This window comes from Aythya marila, assembly GCF_965140915.1.
Source record: "Aythya marila genome assembly, chromosome: 7".
In the NCBI taxonomy this organism is placed as follows: domain Eukaryota; kingdom Metazoa; phylum Chordata; class Aves; order Anseriformes; family Anatidae; genus Aythya; species Aythya marila.
This window is the reverse complement of record NC_139048.1, coordinates 16,651,470-16,674,093: the sequence shown is the minus strand read 5'-3', so window position 1 is coordinate 16,674,093 and position 22,624 is coordinate 16,651,470. Positions and strand designations below refer to the sequence as shown.

The 22,624-nt window shown below is 34.6% G+C and overlaps 1 protein-coding gene across 1 annotated transcript in view; it reads right to left on the bottom strand.

Moving 5' to 3' along the window:
• Positions 1-955: 955 nt before the first annotated feature.
• The window catches only part of PDE6C (phosphodiesterase 6C), a gene marked incomplete at its 5' end in the record, with an annotated part of 28,782 nt that continues 7,113 nt past the window's right edge, over positions 956-22,624 (bottom strand). Inside the window, 21 exons of the mRNA XM_082764308.1 lie at positions 956-1,416; positions 4,255-4,408; positions 5,385-5,468; positions 5,613-5,687; positions 6,752-6,815; positions 7,099-7,206; positions 8,316-8,416; positions 9,874-9,961; positions 12,562-12,671; positions 12,761-12,868; positions 13,251-13,397; positions 16,035-16,103; positions 16,187-16,330; positions 17,149-17,298; positions 17,492-17,539; positions 18,344-18,410; positions 18,523-18,587; positions 18,673-18,747; positions 19,274-19,414; positions 19,695-19,784; positions 19,903-20,055. Coding sequence (XP_082620434.1) covers positions 1,346-1,416; positions 4,255-4,408; positions 5,385-5,468; positions 5,613-5,687; positions 6,752-6,815; positions 7,099-7,206; positions 8,316-8,416; positions 9,874-9,961; positions 12,562-12,671; positions 12,761-12,868; positions 13,251-13,397; positions 16,035-16,103; positions 16,187-16,330; positions 17,149-17,298; positions 17,492-17,539; positions 18,344-18,410; positions 18,523-18,587; positions 18,673-18,747; positions 19,274-19,414; positions 19,695-19,784; positions 19,903-20,055 — 2,112 coding nt within the window. The 3' untranslated portion in view covers positions 956-1,345. The remainder of the gene's footprint in view (positions 1,417-4,254; positions 4,409-5,384; positions 5,469-5,612; positions 5,688-6,751; positions 6,816-7,098; positions 7,207-8,315; positions 8,417-9,873; positions 9,962-12,561; positions 12,672-12,760; positions 12,869-13,250; positions 13,398-16,034; positions 16,104-16,186; positions 16,331-17,148; positions 17,299-17,491; positions 17,540-18,343; positions 18,411-18,522; positions 18,588-18,672; positions 18,748-19,273; positions 19,415-19,694; positions 19,785-19,902; positions 20,056-22,624) is intronic.

Sequence of the window (22,624 nt, the reverse complement as noted above, 5' to 3'; positions counted from 1 at the left end):
TGTACAGCATCTTATAGAGGTATATAAGCAAGCAAATCTTTACATCACTCTCCCTTCTCTTGATGCTGAGGGCCCTTCAGAGAAAAAAAAAGAAAAGTGTAGGGTTCTGCTTTGTTTAAAGGGGGCAGGATTGAGTCTGTATGCCAAAATCATTTCTTGCAGGAATCATCCTTGATATCCAGCTCCTCTTAGGTTTGGAACTGGTTCCAGTGAATATTCAGATCTGTGCACAATACAGTAGCCATTTTCCTTCCTTTATCTGCAGGAGGACCTGACTTCATGTGACCTGAGTAGAAAGCATTGAGTGGTCTCTGTCGTGCTTCAAGAACAGAAGGTTTTTGTAGGGAGGTATTTTTTTTTTTTACAAAGAGCTGATTTGTATGCAGTCTGTCTTGGTTGTGGAAAGGCAGATAATGTGAATTCTGATGTTCTACTTCTCCTGTCATCTTGCTCCCAAGATTAAACTGGTGCCAGTTCATTGGTTTTCAAATACTAGAAAATTCTGTTCATTTACTGTATTTTTAAAACGGTACATTGGGAGTACGAGCTTTTTAAAATGCATTTGAATGTAGAACCTTCTATAGATATAGTGGTATAGGTATCACGGTAAATTCTCACTTACATGTTTCTGGTGTACCTTTTTAGATTTTTAAAATAAAAGGTGTTAAGTTTAGGAACTATGGGCAGAGCCATTTGCACATGGGCAAAGAAGCGGCTTCTCCAAGCTATAACTATAATTTGCAGATTTATCCATGGTAGTTTTGAAAAAAAAACTGTACCATGGCCCTGCTGTTTATAGATATGAGCCAGAGAATTGCGTTTAGTTCTCCTAAAGTGAAGGAAATGCTTGCACTAGAACTGTATTTAGTACTGGGTATGATGCAAAAGGACACAATGCCAGATTAAGGAAATACACATAATATAAAAATCTAAATATACATGTTATGAAAATTGCAATTTTTTGATTAAATTGTACATGTTAGGTTTCATTCAGTAATTTAATATAAGATCTACCAAAATTATTTATATTTTTCCTGGAACGTGTGCAGAAGTTACATATTTTAATAAAAATACTGTATATAAATTGAGTGACATGAAAAAGTATTTAGAGCACACTAACTTATTTTGCACCAATATTTTTTCATTTGTCTTTTGATTTTTCAGTTTTTAATTGTAACTGTTTCTTTTACTCCAGTGAAAACTATTTCCAACAAACGTCAAGTGTTTAAGAGGATTGTAAAGAGATTGATCTATACTATTCTATGCAAAGCAGAAATCCACTGGGGCTCATTGAAGTTCTTTCTCGATATCTTTTCTGTAGCAGAAACAGTGTCTTTGAGACAAATTACAAAATTATACATGTTTTGGATTTTCCGTCCTCTCCACCTCCACCACCACCTCCAGCTGCATTTTCAGCTATAAAAAAAAAAAAAAAAAAAAAAGTAAAGTGAGTATTTCCTGTTACTTTTAGTTGCTCTCATTCCTTGTTTAAAAAGTGTTGCTTCTGTTATAAGGATATTATGTGTGTTTGACCTTCTGAAAATTGAAAGTGTTTTTGCTACTTGTCTGGGAAAATGGAATATGCAACAACAGTACACACTATAAGTACATCTATAAGTACATGTAAGTATATGAAGTACCAGTTGATACCCCATTTCTTAAAGGACCAAACACACTGAACCACTCTTCCTGGAAAGTTTCAGTAGTTTATATAACTCTCTCCCACACATAACAAAACTGAAGTATGCAAGCCATGCAAAAGAAACTCTTGGTTCAATATCATCTTTGAAATTATTTTTGAAGGAGATAATACAAAATTTAATTTGACCTAATTGTATGAACTTTGATCCAACCCTGCATGAATCCCTTGGTAATAATCAGTTAAGAGAAAGACTGCTTAAATATTTCTTATCTATAGCTACTGATTCTGTTAATATCTCACTCAAATGATTCCACAGATGTTTATTGGTCACAGTTAAGATTCTTCCAATGTAATAAATTGTGTTTCCAGATTCATTTAAGGTAAGATACCAATATTAGAATTAAAACTTACATTTGAAAGCTGTGGATCACCATGTTACTAGGTCATTTTCGACCCTTTCCACCTGCATTGAAACATGTCACATAATCAGTGTCCTACCCTCTGTAATTTGTGGATATAATCAACACTATGTTACTAAATATGTATTTTATTTTCTTAGTTAAATACTGTATACTGTTTTAGTTTCTGTTCTGAACTTTCCACTGTAGTGGTTCAGCAAGTATGTTTATTTTGTTTTCTGTCTACTGAATGGCTCAGAATAGCCAGGTCAGTGTGATCTAGAGAAATGACCGTGGTTCAGCATGCATCATGTTATTGTTTGTATAAACTGATTTAACAAACGCATATATTTACATGGCCTTGATTTGACAGTGTCAGATCTGTTCTTCACAAATGTGCATGGCCTCATTCCAATGCACATTTTAAAAGAGACAAAATAATTCACTTGTATTTTTTTATACTAACTATGATATGCAAAGAAGACCAGATCTTTAACTCCTGTAAATCAGTCTGTCCATGCCAGCCTGTGTAAAGTTCCCTGTGGGAAAATATTTCTTTCCCTAAGTCAGTGATTTAACTGACTCCAAAATACCAATGATATGAGATGGTCCTGCCTTCAGGTGGGAATATCAGTATATGATTCTTCCTAAAGTTCTAAATTCCTAAACTATTACTTTATTTCTAGCTAAGAGGAACCTTAAGAACATAGACTTCAGTAACTATCTTCTTTGCTAAAAAAGCAAATATGTAATGAGGTTTGGCTTTTGCTGGTATTTCTGTGAAACTCAGATGCTTACATCCCAGTGTTCATATTCAGAACCAGCTAGTTCTCAGCAATAAATTAATAAAATGATAAGATTAATTGGAAAAAAAAAAAAAAAAAAAAGCCTTTTAAAATAAAACAGAGAGAGAATGGAGTGGGCTTAATTCCTGTGAGATTGTAAGTGGTATCACAGTGTGAAAAATATTTCATATAGTTTTATTGTAAGTTAAACAGATCATGTAGGAATATAAATGCTAACTGTTTGGAGGATAATGTTTAATTTGGCCTGATAAAATACAATGCATTTTAAACTTTAAAAATGTGTTTGTACAGTAATAACTTGACTCAGATCTTTTTCAAAAATCTGCTCTGATTAAATCATGTAGCTTACAGTGCTTTCTTAATAAGTACAGGAACATTTTTAAAATTTTAGCCTATTAACAATTTTTTTAGGAGCCAATAACTTTCTAGTTCTGCTTCAAATTCTGACAGTAACTTGATGGGTAGCCTTGAATAACCTCTCTTTTGTGTGAAATCTGGAAAATACTCACCTATTTCCCACAGACACTGATCAACAAATAGATTATTCAGTACTGTTTTGTTTTACAGATGCAATATAAACTGTAAGAGTAAACTAACTGTTCTTTAAATTAGCTGACAATGAATCATTCTCTAGAAATCACAATTTGTTTTTTAATCTCTGAATTTCTTCAGTCATCTCAGCTGATTACCAGAGCTCATGCTCCACATGTAACACAGAATAAAAGTAACTGACTAATTTCACTCTTACACTTGGGTGATAGGTTCTCAGTTTCTATAAAATGAGATTATCTTCTGGGTTATCATATGCAAAGCGATACTTTCAATTTAAGGACTTGGGCTCTCTTAGATTAGTATTAAATTTGTACTATGAGAGCATATTTTAACCAAGGAACCAATGACAGGAAACTAGAGCCAAAAGCTTTATCTCAAACTTGGAAGAGGAGCAGGGATGTTCCAAAAACACACTGTCCATTCTCATCCCTTTTCCTTAAGTTTTTGTTTTTAGCTTAAACAAAGCATTTGAATACATTTGAGGCTGATGCCATGCAGAATTTTGATACATCTCATATTTCAGGTGGTTGTAACATTGACAGATAAATAGAGGTGATTAATTACATTCAGTTTTATGTCTTAAGAAAAAAGAAATTTTACATTCCCTTCACTTCTGTTATAAATATTTTCTGTAATCATGCAGTTTAGAAAATGAGGTCAGTGTACTGGATTTGTGTCGTCTTGAAAGGTTACTCCTCTTTCAACTAAGGATAAAGCTAATTTGGCTAAATCAGATCTCACATATCATTAGTGTTAAGAATATTGCACAAGTGTATTGCATGTGTGAATTTTACAGAGAGAGAACATGTTGACTGCCTTACATATACATGAAGGAAAATCTTAGAAGTTATTTAACCTTTTTTGGCAGCTTCTTCTTCTTCCTTTTTCTTTTGGTCCTCAATAACTTTCATCTTTTCTTCATATTCATCAGCCCGTGTTTTCCACTCAACTCTGTTGTTTTGAAGACCATCGAACATAGGTGTAATTTCTTTGTGAAACCTCGAGAATTCCTGTACAATCAATTTAAATTAAAAATTAGTAAATTAGAAAATTTCCTAATTAGTAAATTAGAAATTTTCCTAATTGGTAAATTAGTAAATTGTAAACACTGATGATTTCTAAAGTCTGAATTCCCAGAAATACTGCTGCTTTGCAGATAAAAACATTTGAATTCATTTTTCTATTAAATCTAATTATTTCAGTATGTATACTAGATGAATTAATTTTATTTGATTTCACTTTCTTTTGCAACCACTTGCAAAAGTATCTGGTAGTGTTATTATCTGGTAGTGTTTTTTTCTACAGAATGGAAAAATGTTTTTAAAACGTGCCAGTACCTGCCAGTGCATATTTGAGAGCATATTCTTGGTGGCCTGCAATGGTGGTTTATTCTATGATACCTGGTATTTTATCATGTGATTATAAATATCAGAATATAATGATAAAGTCTAGTATCCCGTAGTATATTCCAAGCAGATGTAATATTTTGATATCTTCAGGTACACATCGTTTTTCTGTGATATTTTGGGTTAATATGAAAAGCTAGATGGGTATTAATAATGTTGACATTTCATTGCTTTCTAGAAGACATGTAATAGCTATACTTCCAGAATGTTGCAAGTTTTCTGTTCCCTTCACTGTGCCATTAATTGGATTCTGTAACCATGTACATGTTGCGTATTTATACTAAATGGGACTGAAGATTCAGGCTAGGCTTTCTAATTCAGTCTTTCAAGGAAGGTAGTAACAAAACTTAAGTGCCCTTGAGTTTCACTGAGATCTTCAGTTAATATCACCTCTTGAATTTGCTTTGTGGTAGCAATTCATCTATGTAACAAAAGATTGAAAAATTGTGGTGGTTGTGATAGTTATTTACCCTATAAATATGAATCCTGCTGCTCTCTAGATTTTTTTTGGTGCAATGGTTTGTCCCTAATTGCTCCATCAGAACTGCTGTAGTGGGAAAACCAAAAATATTATTCTTACCTTGTACACAAATGTACACACAAAATCTATGAAACCAACTTGGAGCTTAGGTAGTTCGTCTCCTTTGTTTCTGTCCATCATGGGCTAGAACAGAATAGCAGTAATTTAGATTATGCAGACATCATTCTTTTGGATGTAATGATCTAATAATCATCATGGACAATTATCTATTCAATATTTAAATAAGAGATAATATTGCTTAACACAGTTAAATTATTTAGTGCTTACAATTGGTTGTTGCTGTAGCACAGTTCGTTCCAGGTCACCTTGCTCCCAGAATTCATTTGCAACCATGAGGGCAACCTGGGAATCATAATTCAATGGAAATGTAAGCAGAAAGTAGTCAATTTGAATGAATGAATTAATTAATAAATAAATAAATAGATAAAGGAAAGGACAAAGCTTTCCAGAAAATTTGAAAATGTTGATTAACTCAGACTGGCATAATACTGTTTAAATCAATGTATTCTCAGTTTGGTATTTAACTAACCACACCCACTAACTTCACACTCACAAAAGAGCATTTATTTCTTGCTAGCTGCATTATAAACAGAGAATTTTGGTCAAAGACAATTTAATTCCACTCATTAATCCCTTCTGAGATAGTTGAGTACTTCTTTCAAGAATTACAGACAATCTCTGGTGTGCTTTTTCCAGCAAGTAAATTATCTACCATTTTGAAATTCTGGTGCATACTGACTGAATGACAGATTATCATCAGCAGTACCACGACAATACTAGCAACACAACAGAATCTTCTAGTTCTTGTAATGCATATTATGTAGAATGCTCCACAAGCATCTTGCAGTTGTATTTGGATTATGCGTTATTAAAACCTATATCCGTAAGACTAACAGATGAACTTGAGTGTGATGGTCAGTAAGTACTGAAGTATTTGAGGTACTTATCTACAACACAGTGTCACACTGTATTACTGAATTTATTTTTAGCATGATTAAGCTACTTTGAAACAGTACCAAGATCTACAGAAGAAGCACATTTCATTCAAATTGTTCTGTTGTGAAATCTGTACCTTAAAAGTACTTGAAAAATAGCAAAAATTGGATAACACAAAAATAATGGATTAAGATTTAAGGGTAGCTAGAACAGGTGACAAAATCAGAGATTTTAGCTGACTGACAAGTAGAAAAGGGTAGATAAACTGTAGTGTGGGTGGAAGGGGGCATCATGGAGCCCTTATGCTCTCAGTGACAGATAAATAAAGGTTGTTTTCTGGAAAGATAGTTGGGTGCAAATAGTTAAATATCTATCTAATGATAATAAGTAATAAATATTTTTTTAATGATCATGTAGCAAATGGGCAATAAAACAGCCAGCAAATGCAGCACTGTCTGAAAAGTACCTACTTTACTCTGTACTTCCCAAGGCTTGGTTATGGCAGACAAGTCACATCCAGTCATCATCATAGCCCTTCGAAAATGTAAGGCAAAATGGAATATGATTAGGATGATGAAAGAAAAGAAAGGGGAAAAAAAAATACAGATTTTTTTTTTCAGGTGTTTAGATACTTAAGATACAGATGGACGCACCTTTTGAGAATCCTGTAGACATCTATTTCTTATTTAAAATCATGGTTATGCTCATCATCATACAATAACACCAAGTCTCAACTTACATATCTAGGTGCCCAAATACTTTTAAAATCTGGCTGCAGATAACTGATTGAATAAAAAGTAAGATATTAACCACCTACATGATGACTTCTTTTTTGGTTGGGTCAATAGATATATATTTAATGGCTTCCTCTTCTGTTTCCATTTTTTCAATTGCATCCACAATCTTTTGAAACATAGTCCTTTTCCTGTGAAAACATACCAATAAACCATATAGTAGTGAACAAAAAATTCTGCATCGAAAATAGAAAACCATATTTCTCATATTTATGCTTTTCCAAAATTGTATCCTGGTCACAAGAGTTTCAGAGTGATGCCTTCTTCCTACCAAACTCAAGGTTTCTAGTTAACCTAACACATCTAAATTTTGCTGTATACCGTTGAGATATGTTCTAGCTCCTGACAACCACATAACCGGTTTCCTGACTCTGCGTATTAAACTGTTTAGGGTGAAATTCTTGTTTCTTTAGTATTATATTTTCCTTAATATTATCCCTTCCAGTAACATAATGAATTGTGAAAATTGAAACAAATAGCTAACAAATGTTCTTCAACTCTCTCTCGTCATATGTCAAGAAAAGTCATAAAACCTGACTGAAAACTCTGAAAAATATAGATGTCTTATTATTGCTTAATAAATCCTTTAATTTGCATATATAATGAATTATAAAGTTAATTTTCATTAAAATTAACTTATTTCTGTTGAACAACTTACTAAACTTTTTCTGTCTCCTGGCTTTAAATTGTCCAAGTCATGAGACATCTGGACCAAAAAAACCCCAAAAACTCAATACCCTGTTTAAAAGCATGTTAAGTTAGTAAACTTGAAACAGGATAGGTAATTTATCTCTGAAGTCTTTCGGATATTTAGCACTGGGATCACTTGATGTCTGTTCTTAAACCAGAATGTCAATTTCCATGTCATAAGCATGTTCCTGTTTAGTATGAGTAGCTATAGTATGGTACACTAAATACATGCTGACAACCTTACTACGAGGCTACAGAATCCACACTTCCGAAATACATGTACAATGTCTGCTGTAACTAAACGCATATTTGAATGACCTGTTGTATGTGTATGAAGTATTACAGACACTTAACTAAATTTGAAAGTTTATAAAGAAACTAAGAATGTCTTGTGTTTTTGTTTTTCTTTTTTTATAAGAATTAAGAGTTATTAAAAACAATTTAAAATACAGCTCTGTACTCTGCACATAACAAGTAAACTACAGATGTAAATCGTATAGGACCGAGTTTTTTTTTTTCAGTAGGAAATTACACAGAATTTAGTACTTACTTGAAATACAATGCCAAGTCAGTTGCTATTATTGCAACTTCAAATAAGTGTAGAACGGTTTCAAACTGGCGCTTATTTAGGTTCTGGAAGATGTTTAAACTCTGCAAGATGGAAAGTTTACGAATTCAATTCCTCTTATAAAACTGTGTTTGGTTTGTAGTATACACCCTGTCCAGTACAGTATAATAAAACTGCATGTATGGCCTAAATCAACATAACGCTACAAATGAAAAGTTTTTCAGTTGTCAAAGATGGCCTTCATTCAAGAGCAGTTCTTAAGTTTTAATACCATTCTGTCGATTACTGCTACACAAGTGTCTAATACTGAGATCCAAATAAAAATATACTTTTTTTTTTTTTTTTTTTCCACAACAATGTCATAAATACTAACGAAATCTTGACTGGCTGAAGCAATTTATGGTAAAGTATGACATTTATATATACAGAATACAAAAGCTACTCTTTTCAGGCAAGTGATTCTAGATGAATTACTTCTGGCCAACACAGTTAATCTTAAATCATAAATATTCTGTTGTGTTTAAGACCACTGTGCTACTGGTAAGTGTAAGGATTTATTCTGATTATGCCCTGCAGTGGTCAGGAAACAGTACTTCTTTAAGGATTAGAAAATTGGAAAAGGATGTGGAAGTGAGTGCCTGCCACACTGGTGCAAACAAGTTGGAAGGGGTCTTCCAGCCACCAGTTTTCAGGCCTAGACTGTTAAGTCTTTTTCTTATTTCCCTGAAAAATATCCTTTAAAGTGTTGTAAGTAGTCTTTTCCCTTTTAGTGGGGAAACAACCAGGCACCACTTAGGGAGGAATGGCTGACCCATGTAGGAGGTCAGGGCTCTGTGGGGCAGAAGGCCTTGGCTGGTTGCAGTGCCGCCATTTTGTTAAGCCTGAGGAGGGTTGAGGGCACCCTATGCCTTCTGTGCATGGCCCTCATCTCACTGTGCATGGCCACACAGTGCCCCTGTGGGCCCAAAGAAAGGCATGTGCCTGCCCAGGCTGAGGCAGCAGGGGTATGAAAAGTGATAGGGAGAGGGGGGTAGAGACATTTAGGGTGGCAGAAGAGAAGAGAGAAAACCTCTAATGCAGGGAAGAGCAGTAATGGGAGCTGCCACAGAATCATGAAGCTCCCTTAGCTGTTTTAGTGAGATATAGGGGGGGCTGGGGGAGCCTCCATAAACAGCTTCATCCCTTTGTTCCTCAGTTGCCAGAGACAACAACTGAACTCAGAATGAGGGGCAGTAGTCTAATTACAACACCATGTATTTTCTACTTCAGATTTTTAGTGAAAGCAGAAAGAACTGAGGCATGTGAGTGAGGCCCACAGGGCAAGCTTTTTTTATCTCGAGAGAATCAATTTCTGGCAAAATTACTGATGTTTCTCTAAAGTAGACAGTACATAAGAATTTGTTTTAAACTTATGAGTTTGAGCATAATTTCTTATTTCAGAATTAGAGAAATGAATAAAAGCTGGAGAAATTTGGAATGTCGCAACTTAATTGGATCTTTTGTGTTGATCAGTGTAAGCAGAAGATTCATGCAAACATACCTCATCTTGCAGTAAGGTTTTACTGTACTCTAGGTGATGTCTTTCTAAAATGGAAGAGCCATGAAGTTTTGCCAGTGGAGCAGCTGATCTGTTGAAAAAGAGATGATTGTTTATACTATTTTGAAGGCATTCTTTTTATTTATGATTGTGATTCAAATGCTTCTGATCTGCATATTCAATAATTTGATTTATATATTGACCACTAGTATGAGGCAGAACTAAAAACATGCTTGCTTGCCTTCATTCTTGTTATGGTAAAGACAGAAATTAAGAGTACTGGGTGTTCAGTGCCCGCTGACAGTCAAAGGAGATGCCTCAAAGTTCAAAAACTGTCTTTTAGAAAACGTGCCACAATTTCATCTTGCACATTCTATTTGGCTGTTTGTTTAATCTACACAGTTTCTGTGTTGCCTTAAAAGGGCCTGTATCCATCATTCAGTATTTATTGTGTGGCATGGCTTTTGAACTGTTGTCTGTCTGTAATCACTGTGGAGCATGTCCCCTGTGATACTAATTCACTAAAGTTTAAGCTAAAGTAATGGTATAATAGAGTTTAATTCCTCAGGCACCCTTTGACTCCTCCCTTCCCTCAGAGTCATTGTTTTATGAACTGCACAAATCCTGACAGCTCAGATGTGTTCAATGTGTCTTAGCACATAGCTCAAAGCATCAAAGCATCCCTCTGGGGTAGACTTCAAGAAGAGGTAATTCTGCTTTAGACTATGTCAGCAGAAGGAAGGGAGAAGTGTCCTAGCTACATTATAGGTGGTTCAGCATGTTTGGAAGCATATTTTCCTCCTGTCCTCCATTGGCCAAAAACTTAATTCCTGAGATAACCTAAGGTGGGTTGGTATAGGCTACCTGTATTTTCTGCCAGTGTAGAGGAGGCAGACTTCCAGGCGTAACAGCAAAGCTGATAGCTTCTATAAATAGCTTTACCGCATATGACCTCAAGTAGAGGGCTTTCAGCTGGGGAAGACCACAGTAGGAAGATTTTAAAACCCCTTAAACTTATTTGGATGAGAGGCAGTCAGCTGAATAAGAATCAGTGTCTGTCATTCTCTTTCTCCTGCGTCACCTGGAGAATCCCAGAGAATAATCAGAAAATCCCCTAACGTCACTGCTCCAGCATGCAGTCTGAAACTGCTCTCCTGGGCAGAGTGCGTCCAGGGGCAGAGAAGGAGGATGAATCATTCTGGAGATACAGCTGGTGGGAAATAGTGCTCCAAAAATTACGGTTATAATCTCCTGGTACACATGACATCCTGAGATACTTGTGTTCTCTGCCTAGCACACAGAAACCCAAATAAATCACATGAAAGACTAAAGGACAGATTGATCACTCTTCAAGAGAGTACTTGGTCTCACCATGATATGTAATGTTGTAATAAACTGGCAAGTTTAAAGTAATACGAATTAATATTGTTAACATTTTAACATTATTGTTAACATTAATATTAATATTAATTATGTTAATTAACATTAATGTTAACGTTGACAATATTAATATTAATATTAATATTAATGTTAAAATGTTAACAATATTAATTCATATTACATAATATTGTTAACATTATTGTTATTAATATCTCAACCAAAACCTAGTATCAACAAGGGAAAAATCACAAAGAAATCCTTTAGAATATTTTACACACTCAGAAAACAAAGTATCATGAATTGCAAAGCATAACTTCATGACGTGTAACAAATCCCATGGCAGAAAGCAATCTCAATAGTTCAGAATCCTATATAATGTGATGAGATCACACCTCAGGAAAGGACTTAGGTCAGTCAGTAAACTCACTGGAGGGAACAAAAAAGCTGGGCAAATCAGCCAGTAGAAAACTGAGAAAAAGAATGCACCTGAAATCCTGTCTTTTTTTAAGCTGACCCTTGTCTGTGAAACATCATGAATTCCTCTCCAGAAAAGTGAATTTGCCCTATCTTGAAAAAAATAAATCCAGTTAGGGACTTTCTACTCTTTTTATTTAAGATAATTTTATGTTACTGCTGATGCAGTAAGAAAGAGAACACAAGTTTGATTTTGGATTTTGCTGGCTATGACAGATAAGTCATATGAATTTGTCTGCCATACTGTTATTGTAACTGTTTTGTGATTTTTTTTTGTTTTGTTTTGTTTTGGTTTTAATTATTTATTTTTTTCCTACTGTAATATCAACAGACATAGATGTTTTTATATTTCTAGCCTAACTGCTGTTGTCCCAGAATATTTTTTTTGTCTTCTTGATCTTCATTTAAATATTTTTTCACTTAAAAATGTTAGAGGCAAAATAACTCTTGTCCTTTTGATCATATTGTAGCAGAGCCGTCTCATTTGCTTCAATGAATTCCTCTTACGGCACCTGAACCAATTTTCAGATTGGGAGCTACAGAGGTCTGGCATGAACTCAAAACAACCGTGGTCTAGCTCCACAGCTCCAGCAGATCCTTCTAAGATTCTTTTTTTTGCATTTTGTCTTTGGTTCAGCAGACCTGACAGATACTGAGGAAGGAATCTTCTGTAGGATGAATGTCCATTCATGCTATATAAACTGAAATATCTACATTATATTTTTCCATGTGTTGACTTTTTTGTTTGTTAGTTGTTTTTTTTTTTGTTTGGTTTGTTTTGTTTTCATTTACCACTAAAAATACTTCATAGCCATATATTTGAGTATTTGCACTTACTTCATCTGGTACAGGTTGTTGGTTCCTCTGTGATCAATGTCATGGCAGAAAGCAGCAGCAACCATCGCAAAGGCTTCTAGATCAGTATAGTATTTCTTTATTCTGCCTGTCTGTAAAAGAAAACAAACAACTCTGAGTGTGCACCTGCCTTGAAAGAAAAAATAAATAATGAATGTAAAGTTAATATTAGCAGTATTACCATCAGCAGCGTAAACATTGTTTGTCCCACATTGAATCCATGCCGCCAGTTGTGGTATGTGATATCTCGATAGCCCTTCCTGACTGTGTACATCCATCTTGTAAGGACCTGTTATGATTAAAAGTGGTTGATACTGTGCTGTTAACTGAAAAAAAATTATGAAATTTCTATAAAATTAATGGAACATACTGTAAAATTACTCAGATAACATGCAAGTTCTATTAAATTAAACATGGCAACACCAAAATGTTCTTATATAAATGTATGTTGATTTAATTCCTTCCACAAATCACACAATTTCAGGATCAGTTTTAAGACTTTACGACAGACATGCAAATGCTTAAGAATGAATATTGTTATCCATACAATAACTAATACTATTCACACTTAATATAGCTTACTTCTATATTAAAGTACCAACAGCCAGCTATTTTTCTTCTATCTTAAAAGAAACATAAACAAGATGAAAAAAAAAAAAAAAAAGTCAGACCTCTGCTGGGACTTTGAACTTTTCGACAACATTTATCTCAAAGAACAGTCGTATTCCACAAGTTATCAGGCCATGCTCTGTAACAGGAAAGTCACTGAAGCGGAATTCATATAGTTCTAAATCTTTTGGATCAGGTAATTCTTCCTTCTGTTAGGGAAAGTTAAAAGCACAAGGATTTTTATGGCCAAACAATGTTGGGAAAAATGTTCTTTCTTCAGTGGAAACAACAGTGCATAAGGACATTATGTTTGCTCTGTGGTCAAAGACCTCAGGTTTCCGTAGAATCTAATGCACATTAAGTTTTGAAACACAATGGTGGTACTGCTGTTTTTCTTCTCCAAGAGAATAGGTGAAAGTCTTGGGCAGGTGGTGTTTCTTCCTACCCTGAATTCCAGAACAGTTGGTTGTGACAATCTCAGCAATTCCTTAGTTATGAAGACGCAGGCCGTGGTGGCTTCCCACTTTTACCCTGGTCTCAAAGCTGCAGTTAATCTTTTTCACAGCCAAAATTATTAAACAATCCCAGCTTTTCCTGGTAAAAGTGTTCTTCCCTTTTGGCCTACAGCCAACCAAGGATTCCTGTACATTTTTAAACCTCTAGAGTGCTGGTGGTTTGTTGATGCTCCACAACCAATTAGTCTGTCTCACCCTGTCTAAATTAGTCTGCCTCACCCTGTCTGCTTTGACAATCTCTCTTTGTGTCTGTGATAACCTGTATACGCTTCACAGAGAAATCTGTAGGGATTATTTGGCAGATGCAAAGCAGAGTGGATAAACCTACAAATCAATTGTAAAAATTCACAACTAATAGTCTGAGTGGCTGAATAATTTTACTTATGTTCTTGTTTGCTTTCAATAGGTTCTTCACTGCTTTGTTCTTGAATGATCTCAATATATGCATAAAATAAAAATTGATACAATGCTTAAATGTACAAAGTTTGTAGTTTTCAGTTATTATGGCTTACTTCAAATCCCTTAGTCATTTCCTTTTTACTGCTGTAGTTGGTGGTGATTCTGTATTAGAAGTGTCCTCTGTGATTTAGAGCAGCCTGTTCTGAACAACCCTGACCACTGATGAAAATGAGGAATCATTCCAGAAGTAGTGGACAGTATAAGTGCATTTTATTTTCCCCACATACTAGATTTTATCAGATGCTAGCTGGATGCCTTTCAAAGACTTTTCTCTCCCTGAAGAGCAGATACAGAGCTTAGGTCAGCTCTTCCTTGTACTAAAGAATGTCCAGAAAGCATTTACTAAATTCTAAAATTCAGAGGATACAAATGTTAAGAAGCTTGTATTAAATTTCATGTTGTATACATTATATGGATTCACATTGAATAGCCTAACTGGTAATAATGATATTAGCAAGCTGTGCTGTAATGCTTTCCATTTGTACGTCCAAAGCCTAAGGAGAGCAGTAGTATATTTTAAAGGATGTCTGCTGCAACACAAAATAGATTATATGACCACAATTATTCCCTTCTGCCACATAGCCAATAAATGATCTTCTTTTTACAAATAAGGAAAATTATAACTAAATCTATTTCCCCCTCTGCATGTATTTCAACAAATAATGCTGAACATCCATGGAACAGCATTTCCTTCTCCTTTGGTTGCATTTTCCTTTAAATTTACTCTGCTCAGAGGTCAAGGACAAAGAAACCTGGGGCACTGGTGTTTTAAGACCCATTACTTTGTGAATCATCAGATCTAGAAACACCTGCTTTATCTCATTAACAATCTGGGATTCCAGGCCTTAAATAGGATAAAGAATTTGCATGTTGTCTTTGCAGTGCAGAACATATAAGACCTTTAAATACTTGACACCACAGTGTTGAGAGAACACACTTTCTTTCTGGAGATTTAAAAATTCATACCAATGTTATTATATTTTTACATTTGGAGGCCAGCACCATCCTAATCACTTGTTGCTCTGCAAATAGAGAGATTTAAGAATGCTTATATCTGTTTTCTTTAAAAGGTGTGTGGAGCTACACATGGACTGTTGATGTTTTTGTGTTTCACCACTTACAAGCTGTGTGAGCATCTGTTCTGTGGGAGCCAGTGAAACTTCAGCATTGAACCCTGGCATGCACATACACGTGCCTGCATTAGCAAATGTGGTGTAATAGGTGGAAATACATGGCTGATATAGTCATGGCTGATAAGTCAACAGACTTGTGTGTGTTTGATGTTTCTTTTTCAACCTAGTTCTATTTCGATCATTAACAGTCAGAGTGCATTTGGTGCTTTCCCGAAGCACATCTTTTAGTTTTGTTTTAGATACAGTAAGACTTCTCTGTCTAGAGAAATGCAGGAAAATTCATGAGAAACTAGGTTAGTTCTACTGGACGCTTCTATATGTGTTCTCTTACTCAAAATGAAAGCAACCTAGATCAAAGTACCCTCTTTTATGTCCAAAATGAAATAAATATAATTATAGGGATAGCAGTGTTCATGTGGACATTTAATGGAGTTCAACACTTTAAGTGTTTATTCATATAAAGGTTTCTATATAACTCTGGCTATCCAAGTCTGTCAACACATATTTGGGACAGAATGTTTCCCTGTAGGTACCAGTGGGATGTGCACATGGAGGAACCAACGAAGTTGAAGATGTATTATTAAATTAAATTAGCTCGATCTAGCTTGTGGAACTGATGGCTAATATCAATCATATTAAACAGAATTTATCTATATACAATGTTTTCTTGTAAGGAGGGTCCATTACCATCTGATGTCAACATGCTTTCAAAAGTCAAATTTTTAGTTTATTGACTTACCAAAATCCTGATAAGATCCTTTTCATCACATTCTTCTATACTCTTTACATTTAATTTCTCTTTGTATTTCTAAAAATGAAAAATGAATATCGTATTCAGTTTTGTGTAGCAAATTTCCTATTTTAATTTTGTGACTGTGGACAGAAACTCACCAGTATAGATTCAACTTCAGAAGGAGTGGCCTTTGTCTGGTACATTAGCATTTCCTGAGCAATGTCTTTTCTGTTTTCAAGCTTGTTCATTTTGTCATAAGTGTCAGTATTTAAGACAGACCACCCCAGGAATTGTGTAAGAGTCTAGAACAAAGCCAAGCAAAGTGGAGATGACAACATGACAATAAAATTGAACAGATGATTTGAATTATTTTTTTTAAGTTCAGTTTCTGGTAGTGCCCTTTAAACAGCAATGTGCAACCCTACCTGTTAGAGACCTTTACCTTCCATCAGCAGATTCTGTTAGACCCTTAGAGCTTTTAATGATGTTTGTCTCAACCTATGTAACTAAGGGCCCATAGTCCTATTTTGTATACAGGACTTTGAGGCTTATGGGGCTTAAGATAGCTGGGTGGGCTTGAATGCACTGTGTAACATCTTATCATGCCAAAGTGCATGAACTCCCTTAGAGTTTATGCTTGCAGGCATGATGTCCTTTGGTAAGCAGCATGGCATACCTGCTTACATGTGGCATTTGGACAATGTCCTCAGTAATATGCTAAACTTCTGGTTAGCCCTGAACATGTCAGGCAGTTGGACTAAATGAACTTTGAAGGTCCCTTCCACCTGAACCATTCCATTTTATTCTATTCTGTTCTGTTTTTTACCCACTCACATTAATTAGGAATGTTGACCATCATTAAAAAGTCAAATGACTAAAAATAAAAATTACACCTGACTTTTGTTTATGATTGGAACATAAACGGACTCATAAATTTTCAGGTTTACAAAGGGTAATAAAATTCTCTGATTCTTAAGAAATTGTATGGTGAAGAAGATAGTGTTTCTGTTGATCTTAATAGAGCCTGTTAGAAATTTCTAGATATTAACAAATGTTTTTACAATAATATTTTGATTAGCGTCATATGGCTCCTTAAAACCTATAATGATATTAATCTTACTTCAATGATCTGTTCATCATACTCATCAAAAGGTTTTCCATCTTTCCTGTTGTAAAATGTTGCAACTCCCACAATTTCTTCTTTTTTGTTGACAATAGGCAACGAGAGGACGTTTTTGATAACCCATCCGGTCTCATCCACAGGTCCTTTCTGTAGGAAAGCCAGAGAGCAGGAAATACTGCATATTTCTTTGAAAGTAGTATTACAGCTATTGATATAGGCAATGTAACATTAAGTCCTACAAATTACAGAATTGTTTATGTATCCAAATGTATAACTAATTGGTGGAAAACACTAGCATATTTTCCACAAAGTTTATAAATCTTATCATCACTGGAATTACCTGAAATGTGAAATACTCATCTGCTGGTGCATTCATCATGTTACAAATCTGCAGTAGAAAGAAAAGGGGGCATTGTTTAAAGGCAATGTAACATACACTAAACTTGGCCTAATGTTTAAAGAAGGTATATATATTTGCTAAGGTAAAAACAGTCAGCAGCCTAGCTAGCTACAAAAAGTAAAACCATTCCTATTAATGCAGTTGTGGTTATTGTGACATAATTCTGGAGTGCTTATAACAAAGTGCCTCATGTATGATGCCTTAGTGCATAAACATAAGGCTTAAGAAAGCCACTACCATGCCAGTTTAAAATGAGTAAATAAATGAGTACTTATTCCCAGGGCTTCGTCCTTACTGCTGTTACAAATGCTGTAAGATTACTAATATCTGTCATTCACCATGACTTTGAGTTAAGTATCTAGGCTATGCTACATGCCATGTTAAACTAGCGCTGTACTAGTTGGGAGCTACACATACTTTCTGGCTTACTTGGCCCACCCCATGTTTTCCAACTTATTGCAAGAAAAAAAAAATAGAACTGTATATAAAATGATTTTCTTACTTTTACATTTTTTATTTAACATAGTTCACACATTTGCAAAATGACATCAGACACACAATTTATTCCTCTGATGTCACCATAATTGACTATTTGTGCTACTATTGTGAGGGCTTGTCACTGTCCAGACTATGATTTCACATGATTTCTCTGGAAGCAGCACAGTATTTTTATAGAGGCTTTTTGGTATAGGGAAGGTTGTTTTGTTGATTTTTTTTTTTTTTTTCCGATCAGAAGTACTGCATGGATTAAAACTTTAAGGTTAAGAGTTTTTACTTTTGCTATGAACTTACAAATCCATTTTCAGCAACATATGTTGGCAATCCACTGATAAGACACCAGTGATCTGCTGGAGGTGACCTTTAGAGAGAGAATGAAATTAGGTGATTTCTGCAGACACAGACACATTATTATTCTATACCAGCAATAAATCTAATGACCACATATTCACAGGCTGCCAATGAATACTCACGGAATAACTTTGATTTCTTCTTTTCCATGTAAAATATAGTCAATAATCTTATAAAAGTTGACTTCCTAAGTAAAAAGAGAAAAACATGTAGGTGACATGGCACTCAATATCAGAATTAAGATTCATAAAAAGAAAAATGAATATCCTCACTCTTCCATCAGGTGTTTTGGGGCCTTTGTAAGGCTCTGCCTCCCCCAGCCGAATTGGCCATTCATCATAGAACTCCTGGGAAAATAATACACAGGCATTAGCAAAAGGGAAAACATCGGGTCTGTCTTCAGAGGTAACATGAAATCTGCAGATAACATTTTTTTTTTCTCCACAACAGTTGTGTGGTCACATTTCAGACAAAATTAAGAAAACATTAAGGATATTCCAGGCAATATATGTTAACCAGTAAATTTCAGACGAATATGAAGCTTATCTCTCCAATTGTACACTTTAATTGTTGTTCTAGAAAGCAGGCATTTATAAAGCAATAATCAGACTACACTTCTTTCCTTACTCAGATGTATTTATTAATATGAAAAATTATTTCAGAATTAGCCCTAATATTAATCATGTACTCTGCCATGCTTATTTTGTAAATCAGTCAGATTTTATATGAATTATCCCAAAGTATTAGAAGGGACGGTATCTTTTTATCTTGGAGAGGGGTGCACTAGAAATATGTAGAAAACTAGAAGGACAGACTTTATAACTTAAAGTTAGGAGTAACACGTTTCTCACAAGTAGGCAAAATGAATATTACCTTCTCTTTAGTCATGTCCAGGAGACCAACAGAATATCTTTCACAATTTAAATACATTCGAATAGTATACAGCGCTTTGTGAAACTGCCGTTCTATGTCTGTTAGCTCTTCAAATACTTTGTTGGCAGACCACAAAAGCATCTATTTACAACAAAAGAGAAATTGGGTAAATTGTCACAATGGTAAAGTGTTTTTAATGAAAAAACAACAAAAACAACAACAACAAAACACATATGAATACTGAGTATTCCAGAATAAAAGAATAAATTGAACTGCTGTAATAAAACAAAAATAAAAACAAACAAACAAAATAATTGAATAGATGCTGTTCTTACTTCAATAATCTAGTGAGAATATAAAATAGTGGGCATAATAGTCTCATTTAAAAACAAAGTATTATCATGAACAAATCCTTCTTTACCTGACTTCTTCTGGATTCAATATTGTAGAGGTATGATGTATGATGGTTTCTTAGGACCAAAGATATAAAATTGAGGTATTTTTTAAAGACCTAAAAATGATTTAAAAGAAAAAAAAAATAGACAACAGTTTCAAATCAAGAAGTAGATTCACTCAGACTACTTTGTGAACTAACAACTGTGCTGTTGTATAACATTTGAGGTTATTACCTCTTCATCCTCTTTTGAGAACTCAGTGGCATTTAATTTGTTGAGAGCCATCACAACAGCAAGCACCTCTTTACCCTGCGTAATTGGGACTGCCAACATGTTGGTCGTCGTATAACCAGTTTTTTTGTCCAGAAAGTCAGAAAAATGGTTATTCTGAAAAAAATAATTAAAAAAGAAAAATCAAAGCCACAGTTGAAAAGCATCACAGTTAGTTATCATGCCAAAAGCTAATGATTGTTGTATTTGATAATTTATGCTTATAACCTCTCTGACAGACTCCCATTCCTGCAGCTCCCATCCCAACTTGAATCAGAGGGTGTAGACCAGGAGGGATCAGGACACACAGTTATTTTTGTTGTGACATGGGATCTTGTGGGGCTGATACCATGTCACTAACGAAAGAGCCACAACTATCACTCCAATTCAACTTCAATCCTTGAAGCTGGATGCTGAGGAGGTTTTAGTAAAAACTATTCTTTTCATTCTGTCATGTAAAAAGCACTGGAAAGATAGGTCGTCTTTCATGGAAGATCATTTGAGATCTTTTTGGTGGACCTAAATGTTTCCTCCTTGCTGATGTACTGGAGAATGTTGCAGGATGCCACATACCAGATTTTCTGCTTTTGTACAGAAAACTACTTTAGAAAAAAAAATATATATATATAATCAAGGATGATAATGCTAGGAAATGCCAGAACTAAAATTGTTTGTCTACTAATTGTTTGGATCTTTTCTCTGATTTTCTTTTTTCCCCCTTCCTCTTTAGCAAATGTTTCTGGGATATGCTGAATTGATAGTTTATCCAACCCTGAGAAGTTAGACTGGACTTTATTCTGTGTTCAAAATGTTAGGTTTATTTTTTTCCTTCAGTTCTTTATAGCCTTTAGTTTGCCCATCATTAATATTTCCATTTTAAATTTCCTGCTAGGATTGTATTTTTGGGAAATGTATCAATGGTGTGGAAGTAACTCTGAAATGTGTTTTTCTGTATTTACTATTTGGTCTGCATTACAGAGAACTGATTCTTTTAGGGAAAGCTTGTATTATCCCCATAAATTCTCTCTGTCATTCAATAAATCATGCTGTATTTGGGTCCCTGGAAAGTGTGGCCAGTTACAAATAAATCTATTTATTTATAAATTGATGAGGTCCAGATGAAGGGGGATATTTTCTTCTCTCAATCATTTTGCTGAGTTGCTGTTTTCTCTTTTTCTAGGAGAATGGTATAGGGATGTCACTTAACAGACATCTGAATCCCTGATCTGCAACTACTTAAAAGGGACCTGCATACACCAAGTGAGTTGAATCAACAGGATACAACAGCTGAATTTAATTTGTTTAATTACTCCAGACAAGTAGTGGTGCTTGGGAAGAACTTTAGTAGCAAGATTTCTGCAGGTAATAAGAAAATAACCACAAGCCAACCTGAATAGTGCCTAGATAGTGCAAATACAGACAGATATAAATACCTCGTGACACATTGGCAGCTTTATCACAAAGACTTCAATCACATGTGATTTGCATATACAAGCAAAATTTTGTGCTTAGATTTAGACTTTACATTATTGATCATTTTGCACACAACTGGCAGGGGGTTTTGAAGCCTTTTTTCCAATCAAGGTTTTAAAATATTTTCTCTTGAGAACATAAACTCCTTTTGATTTTGAATAAAATCACTTTTCACAATGTCTGGAAAATCGTGTTGATACATAAATAAACTCTGTAGTACCAGAGCCAGAAGAGTATCTCAGTGTTCCCATGATTATATGAAGGTAGAAACTTAAGTCTTTTAAGCCTGATCTTACAATTTCAACCATCTTTTAGAGTGATCAACTCTAGTTGATCAAGTTGGGAACTTTCAACTCTCAGTGAAATCGTAAAACAGGCTTTTAAATAAATGAGAGAAAGGCAATTTGTTGATAAATCCCTAAATAAATATTTGCAAATGTTTTCAACTAGCTCCATTTAAAGCTCAGATCCATAGCCTTTTGCAGTACCACAAGCAGTTCTATAGATAAATGCCAAGATGTGCAACATGTCAGGGATTTGCACTAAACTAAAACCAGCATATAGGAATGGAAAATTGGGACCCCTCTCTGTGTTCATCTTTCTGTTATATAGGTGACAGAAGATGAATGGAGGGAGGTTTGGCATGTGACTGTGTTCTAGCCATTTTATTTGAAGTGACTAGTTAACATTTTATTTTATTTTATTTTATTTTATTTTATTTTATTTTATTTTATTTTATTTTATTTTATTTTATTTACTCTCTAAACCAGGACACCAGTTTTATCTCCCTGAAACTTAAGAATACTACTACACATTATCATAAACCATTTACCAACAAATTATCCATATAGTGCTCTATGTTTAGATAATTTGGCCTCAACTTTTCAATTTCTTTATGTTCTATAAACCTAATTTCCATTTAATAGGTAGCAGTGGAATTTACAAAATCATAAATCCCTGTTGTGAAAACAGTGTGATTACACCTCAGTAAAAGTGAAAAATTAGGCCATTCTTTTTAACAATATTGTTTACTTTCCTTGAATGGTGGTTATGAATAGGCTTGCTTGCTGAGACTATACTGTGCGTGATTGTGAACTGTAGCTACACAGCTGTAAATTTGTGTTGGTAATAGGGAAAAATGAGAAAAAGTATCTTCCCTGGGAACCACAGGCATTTCAAGAAGTAGGTTAATTTTCAAAGATTATGTGACCAG